The sequence below is a fragment of the Siniperca chuatsi genome, linkage group LG14, assembly GCF_020085105.1.
Source record: "Siniperca chuatsi isolate FFG_IHB_CAS linkage group LG14, ASM2008510v1, whole genome shotgun sequence".
In the NCBI taxonomy this organism is placed as follows: Eukaryota; Metazoa; Chordata; class Actinopteri; order Centrarchiformes; family Sinipercidae; genus Siniperca; species Siniperca chuatsi.
The window spans coordinates 21,731,553-21,749,901 of record NC_058055.1 but is presented as its reverse complement, the minus strand read 5'-3'; the positions used below and the strand labels follow the sequence as shown (position 1 = coordinate 21,749,901).

The window sequence follows — 18,349 nt, the reverse complement described above, 5'->3', positions numbered from 1 at the left end:
ATGAGAAAATATCCAGGCACTTTTGTTTTTTCAGATTGATAAAAAAAGAAAAAAGTGATTTAAGGTGCTGTTGTGAACACGACATGAGTGGTGTGAAAAATACCTTTAGGGTCTTTCATTCTTTCACGCCATTGTTCAGCAAGATGGATGAATCTCAGGTGTTGTTGTTCAAGGTCTCTGATTCCCTCTTGGTCGTCCTTACACAGAGTCTGGGCTGAATTGTTGGCTTCAAGAGCCATTTGGATCTCTCCCATGGAGAACAAAGCCTCACAGTAGCGGTAGTGACCCTGAAAACAAACCATTAAGTAACTTCTAACTCACAACTATTGTTTGCTTCAGTGGCTGACATGACATACAGTTGGGAGTCAACTGCAGGACATGCAGTACAGTTCTCATTGTGACAAAAATAATGTAACTTCAGAAATACTGCTCAATATGGATCAGCTACATAAAGACTACATTTCCTCAGTTTCTGTTAGTGATGTTCAAACCAAGTCCTTTAATGCTGAGTATCTGCTAATATGCTCTGTTATCTATAGTTGTCTATAGTGCACACTAGAGGCTGAATTTTTTTCGGGAATCCTGTGGGTCACGGGATTCCTGCATGATGAGTCATTTTCACTATTCATCACGGGACTGGGACCGGACAGGAAAGTCAATGGGAGCGGGCGGGAAGGGAATCAGTTTTATATATAAATATGCAGTACTAATATTAATAAACGCTTCTTTGTTTTTTAAATCGGGAGTCATTCTTCCAGGATTGGGACAGGCCAGGAGTCTTTTTGTGGGAGTGAGATGGGTCACAAGTGAAAACCCACTCCTGTGTCACCCTCTAGTGCACACCTATGGAGGCCTACATGAAAAACACAGCATAGTGTTTTGTATAGCAGGAGTGGCAGCATGGATCTGTTGCGGCAGCAAGGTTTAGACATCTTTTTTTTAACTTATAATCAAAGTAATTGATTCACAAATATGTTTAGTTTTTTTTGCATTTATGCACCACCTGGCACCATGTGGAATTGCTTTAACTTATTTTGGAAGGAGAATTTTTTTTGTTGCGATGAATCTGTACTCAACAAAAAGCAGTGTTCAAAATAGATCTTACTTCCAGCCCATCCTTCTTGTAATGTCTGCTGCTAAGGACTCGTAACACACTTGAAAGCTCCCTTTAAAATTTGTATTTTTATTACATTAATACAAGAGTCTACAGACATGCTAGCGGCTCTGTGAGGCACTACCTTGGAACGGCAGCGCTCTGAGCTAAATGCTAACATCAACATGCTCACACTGTTAATGCTATAATGCTTACCACATTGACCATCTTAGTTTAGTGTGTTAGCATGCTAACATTTGCAAGTTAGCGCTAAACACAAAGCACAGCAATGTCTTTAGTTTTGCAGGTATTTAGTTATAAACTAAAGTATTGGACAAATGACAATTTTGACCTAGATGAAAAGTTAGGTAATTACTAAAGTTTTTACAATTCATTCTGAGGGGAACATTCATGTTTATACCAAATTTTATAGTCATCCATCCAACAGTTTAAGACATTTCACCAAAAAAAGAAAAAAGGACTAATGTGAACCTCATGGGGGAGCTAGAGCAGAACAGGGGATCGCCAAAGTCAGGAGGATTCATCCTCTGGGCACCATGAATGTCTGCACACTATCATTAGAGCCATGCTGCTAAAAAGCAAGTTTCAAGTCCAAATTGGCTCTTCTTCAGGAACGAAAGTATCAAACAGACTCAGGTGTGTGACACTGAATAGTCTTGGTCCCACCCATGGGTGTGCCTACAACCACAGGATCAGTATACATGACTAACCCTAACTCAAACAATAAAGAGTACTGTACATTGCAAACTAACACAGCTATCACAAAATCAATATAGTCAAAAAATACAAAGATACTGGGGGGGGGTCTGTTTGCCTCTGTACCTGAGCCAATCTGGGCGTGGCACGTACTTTTTCTAATGTAATAAAATGTAACAGTGTTGCGAGTCCTTGAATCTGAATTTACCTCAGCATCAGTCTGACACTGCTGATTGGCTCAGGACATCACTTCTGTGTAATAAATGTTGGATCAGTCTCATTTCTCTGTTGCATGTCCATACTACTTACTTACTGTGATAAGAGAGATAAGTACCTTTGCCCAGAGAGGTTTTATCAGAGTAGCACGTTTTCCATCACCAACAGCTTTTCTGTAAATAAATAAATAAATAAAAATAATCATGTTCAACATTTCTTAAGCCTTGTACCTTTAATGAACACCAGCATTAAAATCAAGAGTTGCATAGTGTGAGACTCATTAACACAGGGGGTTCACATTCATCAAGCGTCTCACAATCACTCTAACAGCAATCATGATGTAAGTTAACCTCGACTAAAAACACTTTTTTAATATTATATAGACGAGACATAACAGGCGAGACAAGACATGACTTCATGCATGTTTGAGTCATGCAACTAAGGAATGTATTGAGTACATACAACAGCAACTAAAAAAAAAACCTCCTAAAAACGTTAGAATTAATTGATTTCACCCAACAACAACAAAAAAATTTAAATGGAAAACAAAACTGAGGTCGAATAGTTCATTTATCGATAAAAGCAAAATGCGATAAAGTGCAATGGAAACAGACTTGGCGAATAAATCTGATGATGTACATGAAGAATGTGACTTAAAACGTCCACTTTTGGCCAGTTAGGAGTGATTTCCTGTCTTGAGACGCTTGATAAATATACGCCCTGGCTTCCTTGTATTCATTTCTAAGATGTGAAAGGTTACTGGCACTCCATTAATAATAATAAAAAAAACTTTATAGAGCACTTATCAAAACAAAGTACAAAGTGCCTCACAACAAGAGAAATAAAATACCACAGTGAATGACGAAATATTAAGAAATAAAATATATAAAAGCAATAAAATAAACAAAAAATAAACAGCCAGTTCAGGTAAAATCAGGATATGCTTTCCGATAAAAATGTGTTTTGAGAAGAGACTTAAACGAAGACACGGACTCAGACAACCTAATTTCTTCAGGCAAGTTGTTCCAGAGCCTCGGGGCCCTGACAGCAAAAGCTCCGTCCCCCATTAACAGATCAATGGAAACAACGTAGGCATCTTTTGATCTGATTTGGTCAAACAACTTTTCTACTGAGTACTTCAATTATTTACAAATGAAAGGTGCTCCAGAATAAGTGGTACTTACAGAAACTTCTGACATCGGATATAGCATAGGGCTCTGTTTCCATAAATTATGTGGTTGTCAGGGCTGGATGGAGGAGAAATGAATTTCAGTTACAAAAGTACACAGATTTACCAAATGATTAGTTACACCTATACAATCCAATAAAAAGAATAAACTAGTTACTTAAACTGTTTATAATAAAACTATTTGCAATCCTTCATAGCATATTTAGAACAATACAGATTAAAGTTTCATGTCAGAGAAAAATAAACTATTAAAAGATAATATTAAATACTTACTAATATTTGATGGCTTTGGAATAAAACTTCACAGCTTCTTCATACTTCTGTCTCTGAAAGTTCTCATTTCCTTTCTTCTTCATTTCTTCACTTCTCTGGATGAGGAACATGACAAACAACATTTTTATTTCCACAGGAACAAGACAAACATTTAGGGATAGTAGAGTTCGGGGATGCAACTTTTTTTATTCGAAATTTGATCCATCATTCAAACATGGAAAAAAAAAAAAAAATTAAGTCTCCAATGATCTGTCAGTAATGTGTAAGCGCCAGAGGCTGTGCCTCGTACTCCTACAGGGGCGTTGTTAAAATGCAGTGTCACTGACCTATTGCATGCTCTGTTTCGCTATCAGTAAACTTTGTGTTGTTTTAAAATGTACTATTTTTTATTACTGTGTTATACATCGGTGATACCACTATGAAGAGCTTCCTTTCTTTGACTGGGTACTCTTAATTTACTGCGATGTTCCTATACAAATACTTATATGTGGATCCTGAGAAGAGTAGCTGTGTTGTTACGAGAGCTAATGGGGATCTACTGTGAATAATGTTTCACATAATTACTATAATTCATCGATGTCTTCATTTTCAAACCATGTCAACCATCTCATTAAGGCCGCTAAGATCATTTCTCAATAAACATACAGAAGTGTATGTGTTCAAACAGGTGCCTGTTTTAAGCAAACATTTAGTTATATGTTATATATCACAGAGACGGCCTGTAGATCATGTTGTTGTGTCTTACCTCAACGTCATGCTCAGATGGTCGAGCCATCAGTTCCTTCATCGTCTTCTCCAAGTTGGTACCCATATCCTGAATATACTTAGCAACTGATTGAAAGCAAACAGAGGAGTGTGTGTGTGTGTTAACTATCAACATACGAGTTCTAATATTTCAGTGTTTGCATAGTTCAAACACTGTACATTTCAAAATAGCTGAAATTTAGTTGAGAGCTTATAAAAAGAAAATGGGCTCTGAAATCCACTACCTGCCCAAGACATTTAGGATTTCGTCTTTACATTAATTACAAGAAATGTCTTGTGACTAACTTGTGATTAACTTGTAGCAGAGCAGTCTGTGCGAACTGTAGTGTGACTGTATCTTACACTCTGTGAAGATATGGTGCAGGGCTGTGAAGCAGTTGTGTGCGTGGCCGAGATTCACGAGGCGGTGGCGAATAGAGGGCTCTCCTGTTCGCTCCAACCAGTGTAAGGCATCCTCCAAAACCTCTGGGGAACGCTGATGGTACAAAGACACACTCAGATAAAAGTTGTCAAATAGAGAACCATTCAACTATCTCTATTAACCATTACATAGGACATGACAATACAAATACCGTAAAACTTAAATTAATAGCCTGGGCTTTTATTTGCTTCAAATCACTGAACTCAACCTGCCTTTATTTGGGACATTAAGACTCACCTTTTTAATGTTGCTTTTAAGTAGTCTGTATGCTGGGTTTTATTGAATCTTACTTACTGAAATTAATTTTTATTTCATTCTTATTTTAAATTTTATTTCTATAATTCTAACCCATTGTACTTGCACTGTAGGTGTGAAATGTGCTACACAAATAAAAGTGGATTATTATTAGCTAGAAACGGCAGCCATGCCTCTGCACCTTATTAGTTGATCACCTCTTGCATATTTGAAGCACCAGATCACTTTTTTCAGACTTACCAAGTTAAACATGTTGCTTATCCAGAACACATGTTTTGTTTGGTCCTTTTTCAACTGGAACAGAGAAAAAACAAGCAGTTTAGATCAAAAGCAAAAGTTCCAAAGTTGTAAAAGAGCAACGGCATGATTGTCAACAACACAATCTACACTTATTCTCTTCAGTGCTAAATATAAAATGTTATTCAACTTTAACTATTATGTCCTGCTTGTGTGGTTCATTTTTAAAAGTTAAAAAGGGTTATGCATATAGTCAAACGTTTCATCCAAGTATCAAGCAAAACGGCAGCCACATTCTGAAATCTCTAAATAAAAATAAAGTCTCTGTAGCTATGGTTTCTAAATCCTGCTGCATTCAACATAAGTAACAATGTTTACAACAAAGCTATACCATAACAAATGGTTTGATATCTTTAGGTCAGCGGAATGTGTTACAGCCTACTCGTACACTTTGCCCTCTTGTGCATTCTTTATTAATTTTATATTGCATGTTGACTTTAAGCCCCCTTTTACTCATTCAACTTCCCCGGACAGTCTGCCAATACAAATGTATCTGTGATGAGCTAAAATCGGACGATAATATTGGCCATGCCAATGTCACGTTTTAATACAGATGGTAGGCATTAGCACTGACAAAAAAGTTCACACCGCAGTCTTTTAGATTGTATGTGAAAGGGTCTTTATGAGGCATTTCCATTGCAGGAATGTTCCCGGGAACCTTTTGAGGAACTCAGGAAGTAAACTGGAAGAACCAGGGACTAAATTTAGGTCCTGTTCAATAGTTCTAGGTGCTAGAACAGTCCCTTCTCCAGGGGTCTTAACAAGACAGTACTGTAGTATCGATACTAGGACGAGGGGTGGACGTTTTTGCTGATTACTAACGTTAACAATAATGTTAGGCTTTGCTGTCGGATTACCAACTCCTTTTAAATCTTCTTGTGTTTGAAAGTTGCATTTTAAATGCTGCAGTTTTTTAATCCAACAAGGGTCTAATTTGCCTAATCTTCACGGTTCTTCAGATGTGGTGAAAACACAAACAGGAATGCACAAAAACTTTTAGTTCCTAGTTTAAATTCCTCTGGTTTCATAATTCCTGGAGCGTTTTAGTCGAAAAATGGCTATTAGACTGAAATACTACATAGTCAACTTACAGTTCCTTTCTCCAAAGCTCTGAGGATTGCTTCCAAAGTTTCTATCTTGGGAAGGTGCTTCAGGCTTAGATCTCCACTGTCACAAGGAGGAGACAGTTACAAACTCTTCAACAGTCTAAACATTGAAGATTGAAAGTGTTATTAATTGGGGTTTAAAAAAAAAAAAAAAAAAGTTCAGATGCTCATCATAACCGTACTTACTTTGAGTCGATTAAACCAATTTGTAAAGCCCAGCAAGCTGTAGTGCTGGACTCATCACGCTGAAGCAGAATGGGAAGCCAGAAGGCACAAACCTTCATCCGCTGTCCAGCCTGTTTTCTGGTGTCAACAGATATACGGCTCCATCGTTCATAAACCTCATCTAAAAAACAAGCATATGCGAAAAACAATTAGTTTTGCGTCTAAATTTTTAAAAAACACTGCCAAATGTCGAGCGACAGCCAGCAACAGATGCTCCATATTCAGGGCCCATTTTTCAAAAAGTAAATATTAGCTAGATTATGGAAATTCTCAGCATTTATTTATTTTTGAACATTAAAATACAAGTAAAAACTGATCACTGGATTGTGATGTGAAATCTAGTCATGACTGATAAAAATGGTCAGGGTTTATGACCAAGTAACCAAAATCTCACAACATTGCACGCAAAACCTCAAAAATCAGCAGTATGTCTGGGAGATTTCAGTCTTTTGCAACTGTGGGAGAAAATGCATTTCCCAATAGTTTTATTCTATCCCAAAATTGTCTTTTCTGCTTTTTAAAAAAAAAAAAAAAAAAAAAAACTAAGTTCCTGCTTTTCTGTATGACATTAAGCTCTGTACTGAGACAAACTATGCGAGTGAAACATTTTGTTGTATTGTGAGGAGAGGCCAGGCCAGCCGTGTGATGAGTCACACCTTAACTCACATGGGAACTCAACTTGCTCTAGAATCTCAGCCACTTTCCACCTTTTGTTCCTTTGTCATTATTATTAACAACCTACGTAACACTGAAGTGTAACCTATTTTATCCAAGAAAGCCCGGAATCCAATTCGCCTTTTGCCTTGGGAAACGTGTAATTAGCCTATGTTAATCTTGCCTTTTGGTCACCTCAGACAAACATTAGTGTCAGTCAGGGTATAAATCCTCTGCTCTTAGGATGCAGAGTAGAGAAATACTGATGCAACCTGTATGTGTGTATCTCTCCATGCTCCATGAATACTCATCATAACCATCTGTTTTCTTCTAATGCATAAATAAATATATTTTCTTCAATTTGGAACCGAAGTGAAGTTTTCTTCAACAAAAGATTTCTTGCACACAACATATTGTGCAATGTGTGAAAACACGTTGCTTCACTGTAGCCTATGATTAATGACTACATTTTTCAAAACAGCAAAATCTTCAGCAACTCAAAAACTTAAAATATTCTTTATATCTTGGACATGAAATAACGTTTTGAAATATGTAAAAATAAATAAATAAATGCTTTAAATGCAAACCCAACATTTCCTTCTGCTGCTGTTTCACATTAAAAGCTTTCCACTGGCACCTTGACTGGAAGGCTTTTATTGTGACGTAACTACAGAAGTGAAGCCTTAAAAGTACCGTCACATTACATTTCCGGTATACAAATATTTGCTCCATCTCCCATTCACTTCGTTTGAACCCCCAAACAAATTCAAGCATGCGTTTCCTGTTTCGCTGTGATGTCCAGCCAGCTCCTGCATTATCTGAGCAGACATTACCACACTACCAGACTACAAACTGTAGCGTCACTCTCATACACTGTTTACAGTTCGTAATTTCTTTCTACCTAAGATAGACAATTTTCTACACTTTTGTCAGCAGAGCAGTAGCACATTCGCAAATTAATCTAGAAAACTCATCCTGCAAGTAAAACAAACTTCCAGATTTTTGGAGTTATGCAGTTTGTACTGAGCTCAGATATCACGAATATGAGTCAATAGTCGTGTTTGCATAATGTAGTTTAATGCAAATTTTTAAATATCGCATTAGAAAATGTTAATGGAAACAGCGAAATTCGGAAAATAAACCCTCAAATTTGAATCAAGGTTTATACGCTCGCTTGAAGTGTTTTTTATCTTTCTTGAAAAAGAGTTAATGCGCATAATGGGAGATAGAAACACTTTTGCCGAATAAGTTCAGACGCAGCGAACATTTCACTCACATGACTGATCAGCTGTTTGCGCTCCGAGAGAAGAAGAAGCTGTTTCTTCTGGTGTCGACATCTTAGAATAATTACAAATCCCTGAAGAACTCTTTTTCTTGACATTTCAAAGGTTCGGTTCAAATTCGCTTGACAATTAATGGAAACATAACAAATGTCCCACTTGCTCATGTATCCTGAATGAAAGAGTGGAGAAACATAAAATGCAGATGCTTCCGTGCACCAGGGCTCACTGAATAGTTTCGATGAGTTTGAAAATGTGAATAAAATGCTACGACCTTTACAGCCACCAAATCTCAACCCAGTTTCACACATATGGAAGATTTTGGACCAACGTGTAATACAATGCTCTTTAATCTTCAAATCTATTTATCTCATGTCTGTGACCGTCTCTGATGCCATATGTCCTTTTGTTATGTCTGGTGATTTGTTTTTCTTTCTGCTGCACTGAGGTCTCTCTTGAAAAAGAGATCTTGACCTCAGTGAGATTACCTGATTAAATAAAGGTTGTATTAGAGTTGGGCTGATGAACGATGCCATCGACAGCCGTCAACCTCTGAGCCCTCTACCATCGTGATTTAAAAGCCCCTCTCCCCTTTGGCGAGTAGTCTTGCAATAAAAGCTTTGTGAGTAAAAAGCTAATAAGAGTACTTTATCACTATGACTAGTATTTAAAATATTTTTTATAAATCATATGATCTGCTTAATGAGATAACTTAAGCATTGTGTTAAACGTTCCTGCTGCAGCTTTCAGACCATGGTCAGGAAGCACAGGGAAGACGTTTTCCTCCAGGGGCCGAAGTTGTGCTAACCTTGGGGCTAACCACCTTCACTTTTACCCAGCAGCTGGGAAACAAGACAAGGCAACGTCTTGGGTATTGAGGACCTGCAGCGTTTATTCGTGGCCAAAATGTAACCTACACTGTACATTTTCTGCCACTAGACAACTACTAACCTTTCCCTCTGCGCTGATCGCCAACACCTGTCTGCTCTGAGTGCAGCCACCGTCACTCTCTCGCTCTCGCCCACACACTCACTACGCACTGCCCCGTTCCTTTAAGGAGCCACGCTATTCTTACAACCATAGGCTGTATATAAAGATGGACGACATGACAGCTCGCCAAAAGTGAAGCTCCATACTAAGACACTTCATATTGGTTTTTCCTTTAATTTGTCATACATCTGTATGTCGATACTCTAGTATATACCATAGCATAGTAATATGAATGGTATACTAAGAGTTAAAGGTCCCTTACCTGATGGATGGAAGGTGATAATGTCATTATTTTTCTGAGTGGCCAGAAGTTTCTGAGGGGGAAAGAAACAGCTTATCAGTGACATACAGAAAACAGTAAGTTGCCAATCAACTTATTTTGATTATTGGTTAATAACTCACAGCACTCATCCGTTCTCTGATGTCTTCCCAGTCACCACCATAGTCAGAATCAGAGTCTGAATCCGACATTTTGTCCAACTCTGTAGGAACATTTGCATAAATCACTCAAACCCATTTTACAAAACATGCTGTAGTGAATTAGATTTGAATGCTGCCGGCTGTTGATTCGAATTCATTTCACTGTATGAAAATCAACACGCGAGAACTGATTTCAGCTAACAATGTTTTTTATTGCTGTCAAAGTTATTGTTGTGTGGTAATGCAGCTGTTAAGTGTACATTAATTCGAAAAGTCAGCATTGCATTACCATTATATGAGAAAATAGTTTTATTTATATATTGTCTTTGTATACCTTGATTAAGTGCCTGCCTTTCTGTACGACAGTAACCTCTGCGTTAAGGATGCTCCGATCAGGATTTTTGAGGCCGATCACTGGAAGCAGTATCGGCCGATACCGATCACCGTGTCTATTTGAAGCCTTCTATTTATTGTGTAGCATTATTTAAAGTATTAAAATTAAGAGATGAGAAAGTATCACAAATTGACAACTGTTTATTTATTGGCAGGCAACATATTCACTAACACTGTCTCTCTTATACACACAACTTAAACCAAAGCAGCCTGCGCTTGGTTATTGGGAGCAGCTTCACCCAAAAAAAACCAAACACAAAACACAACTCCCGTTTTGTATTTTTTCACTGGCAAATCAATTTTCACAACAGCAGGTGAGCTGCGTGTGGAGGAAGCTTGTTGTTAATGACGTAGCCTATCGAAACCAACGTGGTACCAAATGCTTTGCCTGGTCCATGCTTGTTCTCTCTCTCCTCATCTGATCGGCCTTAATAGAGACCACCGATCGCTTGTTCCAGAATCCCAGCCTGCACCCCATTTGTCTTCTGTTAATACAATAGCAACTTAAAGCAACGCACACACTAGATGACTTTCAAAGTCGTCAGATCGCTGTACTGTTCACACTACACACCTTTCTGTCTTGTAATCGGGAATCTTGAAGTCGTTGAGGTTTGCACACTACATGACACAACCAAGGGTCACACATTACAGGATCTTTCACCAGGAGGAATCCCCCAACGAGTCTGTCTGGTATTCAAACTACGTTTTGTCACGAAAAAACATGCGCGAGAAGTGACAATGACAAGAAAAAGAAAAGAATATGGGTGAGAGAATGGATTGGGACACGCGGGCAGCAAAGATCATCTGTTCTGCAGAGAGAGTTGAAGGTAAATAAATAAATATTTTTTGCAATGAAAATGTATGCTCATACGTCCGCTCGTATTGTGGTTCAGTAAAGACAACAAGGTTACAAATACAGAAAAGCTTGTGTGTATGCCAATGTATTCTGATAGAAGCATTGTGCGTGTCTGCTCTCGTTGGCTGTAGCTCGTCGCATGGCTCTCCGACCCGACCAGATATTTAGCCTGCTTGATATCTTTCGGGTGCCTGCGAGGCATCGGCGAGCTCTCGGATCACATCTTTGAACAGTTCACACACGGCGATCGAGCGCCGATTTGCCTTTGATCTGGGGACTTTTGTCGGCAATCTCCAAAAACAGGGATAAAATCCTGCAGTATGAATTCGATGTATGTAACACTGAAGTGTAAATCATCTTATCCAGGAAAGCCCAGAATTCAACTCACGTGTATTAGCCTATTCGCCTTTTGGTCAACTCAGACAAACATGTTAGTCCGGGTATAAACTTTCTGCCTTTAGGATGATGCATAGCAGAGAACTGCAGATATGTTTGTATTTCCCTCCATGCTGCATGATATGCTCACCATAACACCGATTTCTTCTGAAGAATAAGATTATTTTCTTCAATTTGCAACCCGAGTTAGGTTTTCTTCAACAACAGATTTCTTCCACACCATGCAACAATAACATGACAGACAATAAAAGCACACATGACGTTCATTGTGATGGATTACCTAACAAGTTTCAAGTCTCTGAAAGTTGATATTCAAACTGTCCAAGCGCTCAGACCGAAAACAGCTTTGCTTTTATAAAACACATGGAGATGTGGTGGTGCGGACGTGGTGTTTGAGGCATTGGTGAGACAATGAAATATGATACAGGAAGTCTGGTTTGAGTAACAGATCCATGAGTTTGAAGGCTTATTAGTAGAGCTCAAATGGTTAGTCAATTAATTGATTAGCCAAACAAAAGAAAATTAAAATCACTGACTTTTTTTTCTCCATTCATTTTTCAAGCAAAATGCCAAACATTCACTAATTCTCGCTCTTCCATTGTGATGATTTGCTGACTGTCTCTTTTTTACATCATTATGAGCTGAATATGTTTAAAACGTGAACTGTTGGTCAGACAAAACAAGCAATATGAACACGTCATCTTAGGCCCTGAGCAGTCACTTCTTGTTTTTGGCCATATAATGCTTTTAAACAGAGGGAAATTATTATGAAACTCGCGCGCATGCAATAATTAGCAGGTAACTTATGACAGAGGCCATTACAGATGTTAAACCTAACGTTATATGTGGGTGTGGTTAATATAAAACGTGTTATTGGCTCATTGTCATGTCTCATTGTAGAGTGACCAAAGGGAGAGCTAGTTCACATGTTACCTGAGAGCCATCCTAGTGATGCTATTATTATTATTATTATTATTATTATTATTATTATTGTTGTTGTTGTTGTTGTTATTATTATTATTATTGTCTCGCTAATGTCGTGTAATTAATGCCGTCGATTGTAAAGGACAGTGACATCAAACAGTGTAACGTTACATACTGAGTTATTGTTGGGGATTAATTACTTAGTCTTGCGTAGTCTTTCTACAAAACGCCGCAAAAATGAGTGTTTAAAAGTAGTTTGTCAAAGCAAAATCTGCCAAGAATGTGGAAACTTAGCTAACGCCCCTCCTCGATTGGTCAATGTGGTGTTAGCATTTTAGCCTATTAGCTAACCTACGTAGTATAGTTAAAATCCTGTCAGCAGTTCGCTTACAATGCGAAGTCCGCTGGGGAACTATTATATACATATATATTAAACTGTTATGTGGTTAATTTAGTAGCTTTATCGTGGATATTTTCTCATAACGTGGCATGTTTTAATAGCTATTAATTAACGCTATAATTTCTTCCTACTTTGTTTTAGCGCGACGCAACCGACCGTGACACAAACCAGGACTATAACTTATATTAATTTACATTATATAAACGTATATAGTATAAATTAATCAGAAAACTCTTACCTTGTGATAACTATTGCGTGTACGCTTAGCAGTGGTCTCGGTTTGTCCTGTTCATAGTGTGCGGAAGTTAAAACTGAAGCGCAGTCTTCTTCTTCTTCTTCTTCTTCTTCTTCTTCTTCTTTGATTTACTGGCGGGCTGCAAATCAACGTTACAGTACGTGGCATGCCGCCACCTACTGTACCGGAGTGTGCAACATCATGACTTTTACCAAAACTAACAAACGGGGGGAAAAAAACAAAACAAAACACACACAAAAATTAACACTTTATAGATTTTATATTCTAGATACTATACCTGTTTCTTTTAAATATCTGAAACAGCCCTAAACTGTTTATCTGTCTCTAACAGACCTTTGATGCGCCACTCCGTGCCCATCTCTACCACTCTGCCCTTCAGTCTTTCTCTTTCTACACGAACCTCCGGCATCCCATCAGCACGTGTTCAACAGACTCTTTACAGTTACAAGTCTCACATTTATCTGACGCTGACTGTTTCATGGTATACAAGGTAGCACTGAGTCCTGCACGTCCTAGTCTTAGCCTAGAAAAGATAACATCTTCTTTCCTACATTTACTTGATTATTTCTGACTGACAGATTTTTGGATTTTATAGTATTCTCTACCCTTACTGTCATTATTCCCTGACGAGTTAGTGATTTTGCTTCTGATCTCCCAAAACAAATTTCTAAAGTGTCTATCATTTTTGTTTAGTGTATTTTTAGTAAGTTTATCTGCAATCTTATTTCCCTCTATTCCAACATGTGCTGGTATCCAGCATAAGCGAACATCTATTCCTAATTGCTGCAGATTTAGTCGGCTCATATAAACCTAAGGGAAAAACATCCTCTCGGACTGTTTCTCCTGGCTGTATACTTTGTATTGCAGCAGCAGAATCTGAACATATCACCACTTTGATCGGTTTAACCTCCTCTACCCACTGAAGACTGATGGTTATTGCTGACATTTCTGCCGTGTATACTGATAACCTGTTTGAGATTCTCTTAACAATTACTTTGTCATATTCTGGGATGTACATACCCACCCCTACGTGTTCGTTATCTGAGTGTTTTGATCCATCCATGAAAATATTAAGATAATTATAGTAACTTTTCTTCAAATACTCTTGAACCATGCACCATGCACCCAATATTATTATTCCTCTCTGTCCACTCTCTCCTCTTTTCTAATATATGCAGATTTACTTTGGGTTGTGGAAATATCCATGGGGGAAAGCTGCTATGGATAACTGCTGTACTGTGTTGTATAGTATCTAATTTGTACTGTTTCACCTTCTTGTTAATGTCTCAGCCAAAACCTTTACCAGAAAATGTTGTGTATTCCCAACAGTTCTGCAGAACAGTTGATACAAAGTTTACTCCTCCTCCTCCCTGGATTATTATCCAGTATGTTAGTGATAACTTGGTTCTCCTCAGATGCAGAGGCACTTCACTGGATTCAACGAGCAATGCATTGATGGGCGTTGTTTTGACTGCTCCTAAACTAAGTCTCAGTGCTCTGTGTTGTATCCTGTCAAGTGTTTCTAGGTGAGTTTTTGCTGCTGCTTCATACACCATGCCGCCATAATCCAAAGTAGCTCTCATCAAAGCCCTGCATATGTGTAATAATGCTTCTTTGTCAGCTCCCCATTCAGTTCCGACCACACACTTTAATTTAACACCTTTTTACATTTGTTCTCAATATTTTCAATATGACTCTTCTATGTGTATTTTTCATCAGCCCATAGAGCAAGATATTTAAACGCTCTGACTCTTTCCACTGGCTTGCTGTATAGTGTTAACCCCTGCTCGTTACCTTTCTGCTTTTTAGTGACCAGCACATAGCATGATCTTGCTACTGAAATTAATACTTTTCAACACATGTGAGCAATTCTTTCCCCTTTTCCAGATTGCTCCATCGTCTGCATACAATGCTGACTGCATACCTGTCCCTGTATTTTCAAAGATATCATTAATCATGATATTAAGTAGAATTGGACTGATGACGCTGTCTTGTGGTATCCCGTTTTTAATAACAAAACTATCTGAGATTTCGGATCCTACTTTAACTTGAAATGTTCTGTTTGATAGAAAATCCATGATCCACCTCTGCTTAGCTTGTTCAGTTTAATTAACAGACCTTCTCAATGTCAAAGAAAACTATAGCCATCATTTCCTTCATATTAAGGGTCTTTTCAATTTCATTACTTACTTTAAATAGAGCGTCTGCTGTGGATCTTCCTTTCCTAAAGCTGCTCTGATACTCGTTTAACAGTCTTCCTTTTTCTAAAAAATATGGTAGCCTGTAGGCAATAATTTTTTCCATCCATTTACATACGTGTGAGGTTAGTGCTATTGGTCTGTAGTTTTCAGCATTTGATGTATCTTTTCCTGGTTTAGCAAATGGTCAAATTAATGCCATCTTCCCTCTGTCCATATCTTATTGAAAAGTTTCAACACTATTTCTAACGCTCCCTCTGGTAACTGATTGAACATAGCATAACTCAGCTGATCTTGTCCCGGAGCAGAATATCTGCTGCCCTTTAATGCCCTTCTCATTTCCCTCAAGGTGAAGTCCACATCCAGAGCGGAGCTGGTTTCTACCTTTTTACCAAGCACCTTTTTATTATCTTTTAGGACTTCTTCTTTCCTTTATGTCTCTCAGTAAGGTGATTTCCACTGTGAACGCTGGCAAATACTCTTCCTAGTTGGCTTTTTCCATATCTGTTATTGCTAATTGGTCTCCATCTGCAAGTACTATATTTTATTGTTAATCCTTCTCCCACTCATCTTTTTAACCATATTCCATACATGACCCACATCTCTCTGTCTTCCAAAAGAAGAACAAAACTGTCTCCAGGTATTCTTTTTAGTTTTAATTATTTTGCGTGCTGTGGCTCTTTTCCTTTTATATTCCATCAAATTGTCAACATTCACGTTGTTTCTGAAGTTTCTGAAAGCACTATTTCTTTCTTTAATAGCCAAGCTACGCTCATCTTTCCCCCATGGCACAATTCTCTTATTTCCTGTTATCACTGTTTTACTTTTTGAGGCAGCTTCAGTTATCATACATGTAATTTCACTAGCACATTCATCTACGTTTCCATTCATTCTAATGTTACTAGATAATTCTTTAAATTTGTCCCATTGAGCCTTATTAAAGCGCCATCTATATATAGGATAACTTTCTTGGGTACATCTATCTATATTTATATTACATATAATGGGAAAGCGGTCACTACCTTTGTTATCGTTGCATATTTTCCACTCACATAGACTAGCCATATTTGCAGAAACCAGTGTTAAATCAATACATGACATCTTATTCCTATTTATATCTAATCTTGTTCCTTTACCATTGTTTATGCAAACAAGATTTCTGGCATCTATCACTTCTTCAATCACTGTACCATTATAATCAGTATGATCACTTCCCCACAGACTATTGTGTGCATTGTCATCACTATCATCACCACACTAAACTTCTCTGTGACTTTCCTCTCCGTATTTCCTCAAACACTGCTGCTGTTAAAGTTTGACATGGATTGTAATAATTAATTTTGATTGAGCCTTGTGTTCTGTATACCTCAATAACTGTGCATTCATGTCCACCTGAAGGATTTATTCTTCTGTATGCTAAATTATCTTAAATGAATGTGAGACAGCCACCTCCCTGTTTATTTACTCGATCATGTCTGACTGAATTGTATGCTGCCAAAACAAAATCTAGATGTGGTCTCAACCATCTTTCTTGAATGCATATTATTTTTGGTTTGTCCTTTAAATCCTCTATGACCTTCTTAAATTCCTGTTCATTTGCTATTAAGCTTCTGCTATTCCCCTGAAAGATGGTAAGTACCATTACTAGTTTAATAACTAGACACATCATATACGAACGGTTCATCAATTCTTGTATCGTTTCACATTCTGTACTTGACGTCCGAGGTACTCTTTTGCTGCTTCCTAAATTGCTTTCGATTCTCTCATTCCTGTCATTTTGTTCTAATCCGATGTACACCATTTTACATACGAATGCAACAAAATTGACTTAATCCACAAACATGGTTCCCACCTTTACCCTGCACCTTGTGGGAGGTCTCATGCGGTCCTCTCTGTCTGTTTTCTGAACTTGGAGGATCATTACTGTTTCCTGGGTCATTCCTTTCAGTGCTGTTTTCCTTTGCTACATGTTTGTTGTTGACCCTCTTAACAGCCTCTGCATATGACACTTTGTTTATTATTTTACATTTTTGGACTTCTCTTGCATGCTTTTGAACTGCGCATCCCCCATAGCTGCACTGTGGTCTCCTCCACAATTGCAACATTTAACTGGCACATCTTTCCCACACTTTGCATGATTACCATCTTGCTTTTCCTTTGCACTGGCTGGCAGTATGATTCTTTGACATTTAAAGCATCTTAATGCCGGAGGAATGAACTCTCTTACTGCATAGCTGAAGAAGCCTAGCATAACTTTTTTTGGGAGTTTTTTTTTGCATGACGTTCACTTGTAACAGAGTATGTTTACACTGTGGTAGTGCTACTGTTACTTAAGTAGTACTTCTACCACTGATGGAGAGACATTATGGGGATTCATAACTGAACATGGATCTACTTTATTTACATATGACTGTTACATTTCTACCATGTTGCACTGTTTTTTCATTAAGGCTGCAGCCTCCACCACTAGTACCAGCAAACTCACTTTGCAATATTTATACATTTTAAGTGAGATATTAGACTTCAGTTACCTTAAAAAGTAACATATCTGGGCCTGCCTCTGCCCCACTCGTCATCCTTTGTTTTAAAACAGTTTTTATTGAAGTTCTCACATGATAAACAAATCAAATATTTTAAAAAAACTTCATTTTTTATAACATTCTTTCAAAAATCCTTACATTTTCTAAGATATGTTTTTCTGCACAAGCCTACATGATTGCTTTCTACTAACGCTACAAATGAATGTTTCACATTTATCAGTTGTTTTCAGTGAAGTTAAATTTGTTTTACATTAGAAGAGTACATTAGGGCAACATAGACATGTTTTTATGTTGAAATAATTTAATATATTTTACAGTGTATGCAACAGAAATGCAGTGAATTAAAGCATGTGAAGTAAGCAGCAGACAGCAGTCAGTCTTTAGTAAAAGAAAGAAAATAAGTGTGGAACAGATTAGGTATAAATGCAACTCATCCTGCTGAAATCACAATTAGCTTATTAGTTTTGTTGTGAAGAGTTAGATGA

General features: G+C 37.7%; 1 protein-coding gene across 4 annotated transcripts in view; it reads right to left on the bottom strand.

Moving 5' to 3' along the window:
• Positions 1 to 13,255, bottom strand: part of ttc3 (tetratricopeptide repeat domain 3) — a 37,416-nt gene extending 24,161 nt beyond the window's left edge. Inside the window, exons 1-12 of one of the 4 annotated variants that reach the window (XM_044221693.1) lie at positions 13,109 to 13,255; positions 9,884 to 9,963; positions 9,744 to 9,795; positions 6,519 to 6,678; positions 6,318 to 6,393; positions 5,170 to 5,223; positions 4,596 to 4,728; positions 4,234 to 4,319; positions 3,489 to 3,583; positions 3,211 to 3,273; positions 2,124 to 2,199; positions 104 to 287 (exon numbers count right to left, since the gene is read on the bottom strand). In XM_044221693.1, coding sequence (XP_044077628.1) covers positions 104 to 287; positions 2,124 to 2,199; positions 3,211 to 3,273; positions 3,489 to 3,583; positions 4,234 to 4,319; positions 4,596 to 4,728; positions 5,170 to 5,223; positions 6,318 to 6,393; positions 6,519 to 6,678; positions 9,744 to 9,795; positions 9,884 to 9,952 — 1,048 coding nt within the window. In that variant the 5' untranslated portion in view covers positions 9,953 to 9,963; positions 13,109 to 13,255. Of the gene's footprint in view, positions 1 to 103; positions 288 to 2,123; positions 2,200 to 3,210; positions 3,274 to 3,488; positions 3,584 to 4,233; positions 4,320 to 4,595; positions 4,729 to 5,169; positions 5,224 to 6,317; positions 6,433 to 6,518; positions 6,679 to 9,743; positions 9,796 to 9,883; positions 9,964 to 13,108 lie in introns of those variants that run through there. The other 3 variants (XM_044221692.1, XM_044221694.1, XM_044221696.1) reach the window with 3 other exon arrangements.
• Between the last annotated feature and the right edge of the window lie 5,094 nt (positions 13,256 to 18,349).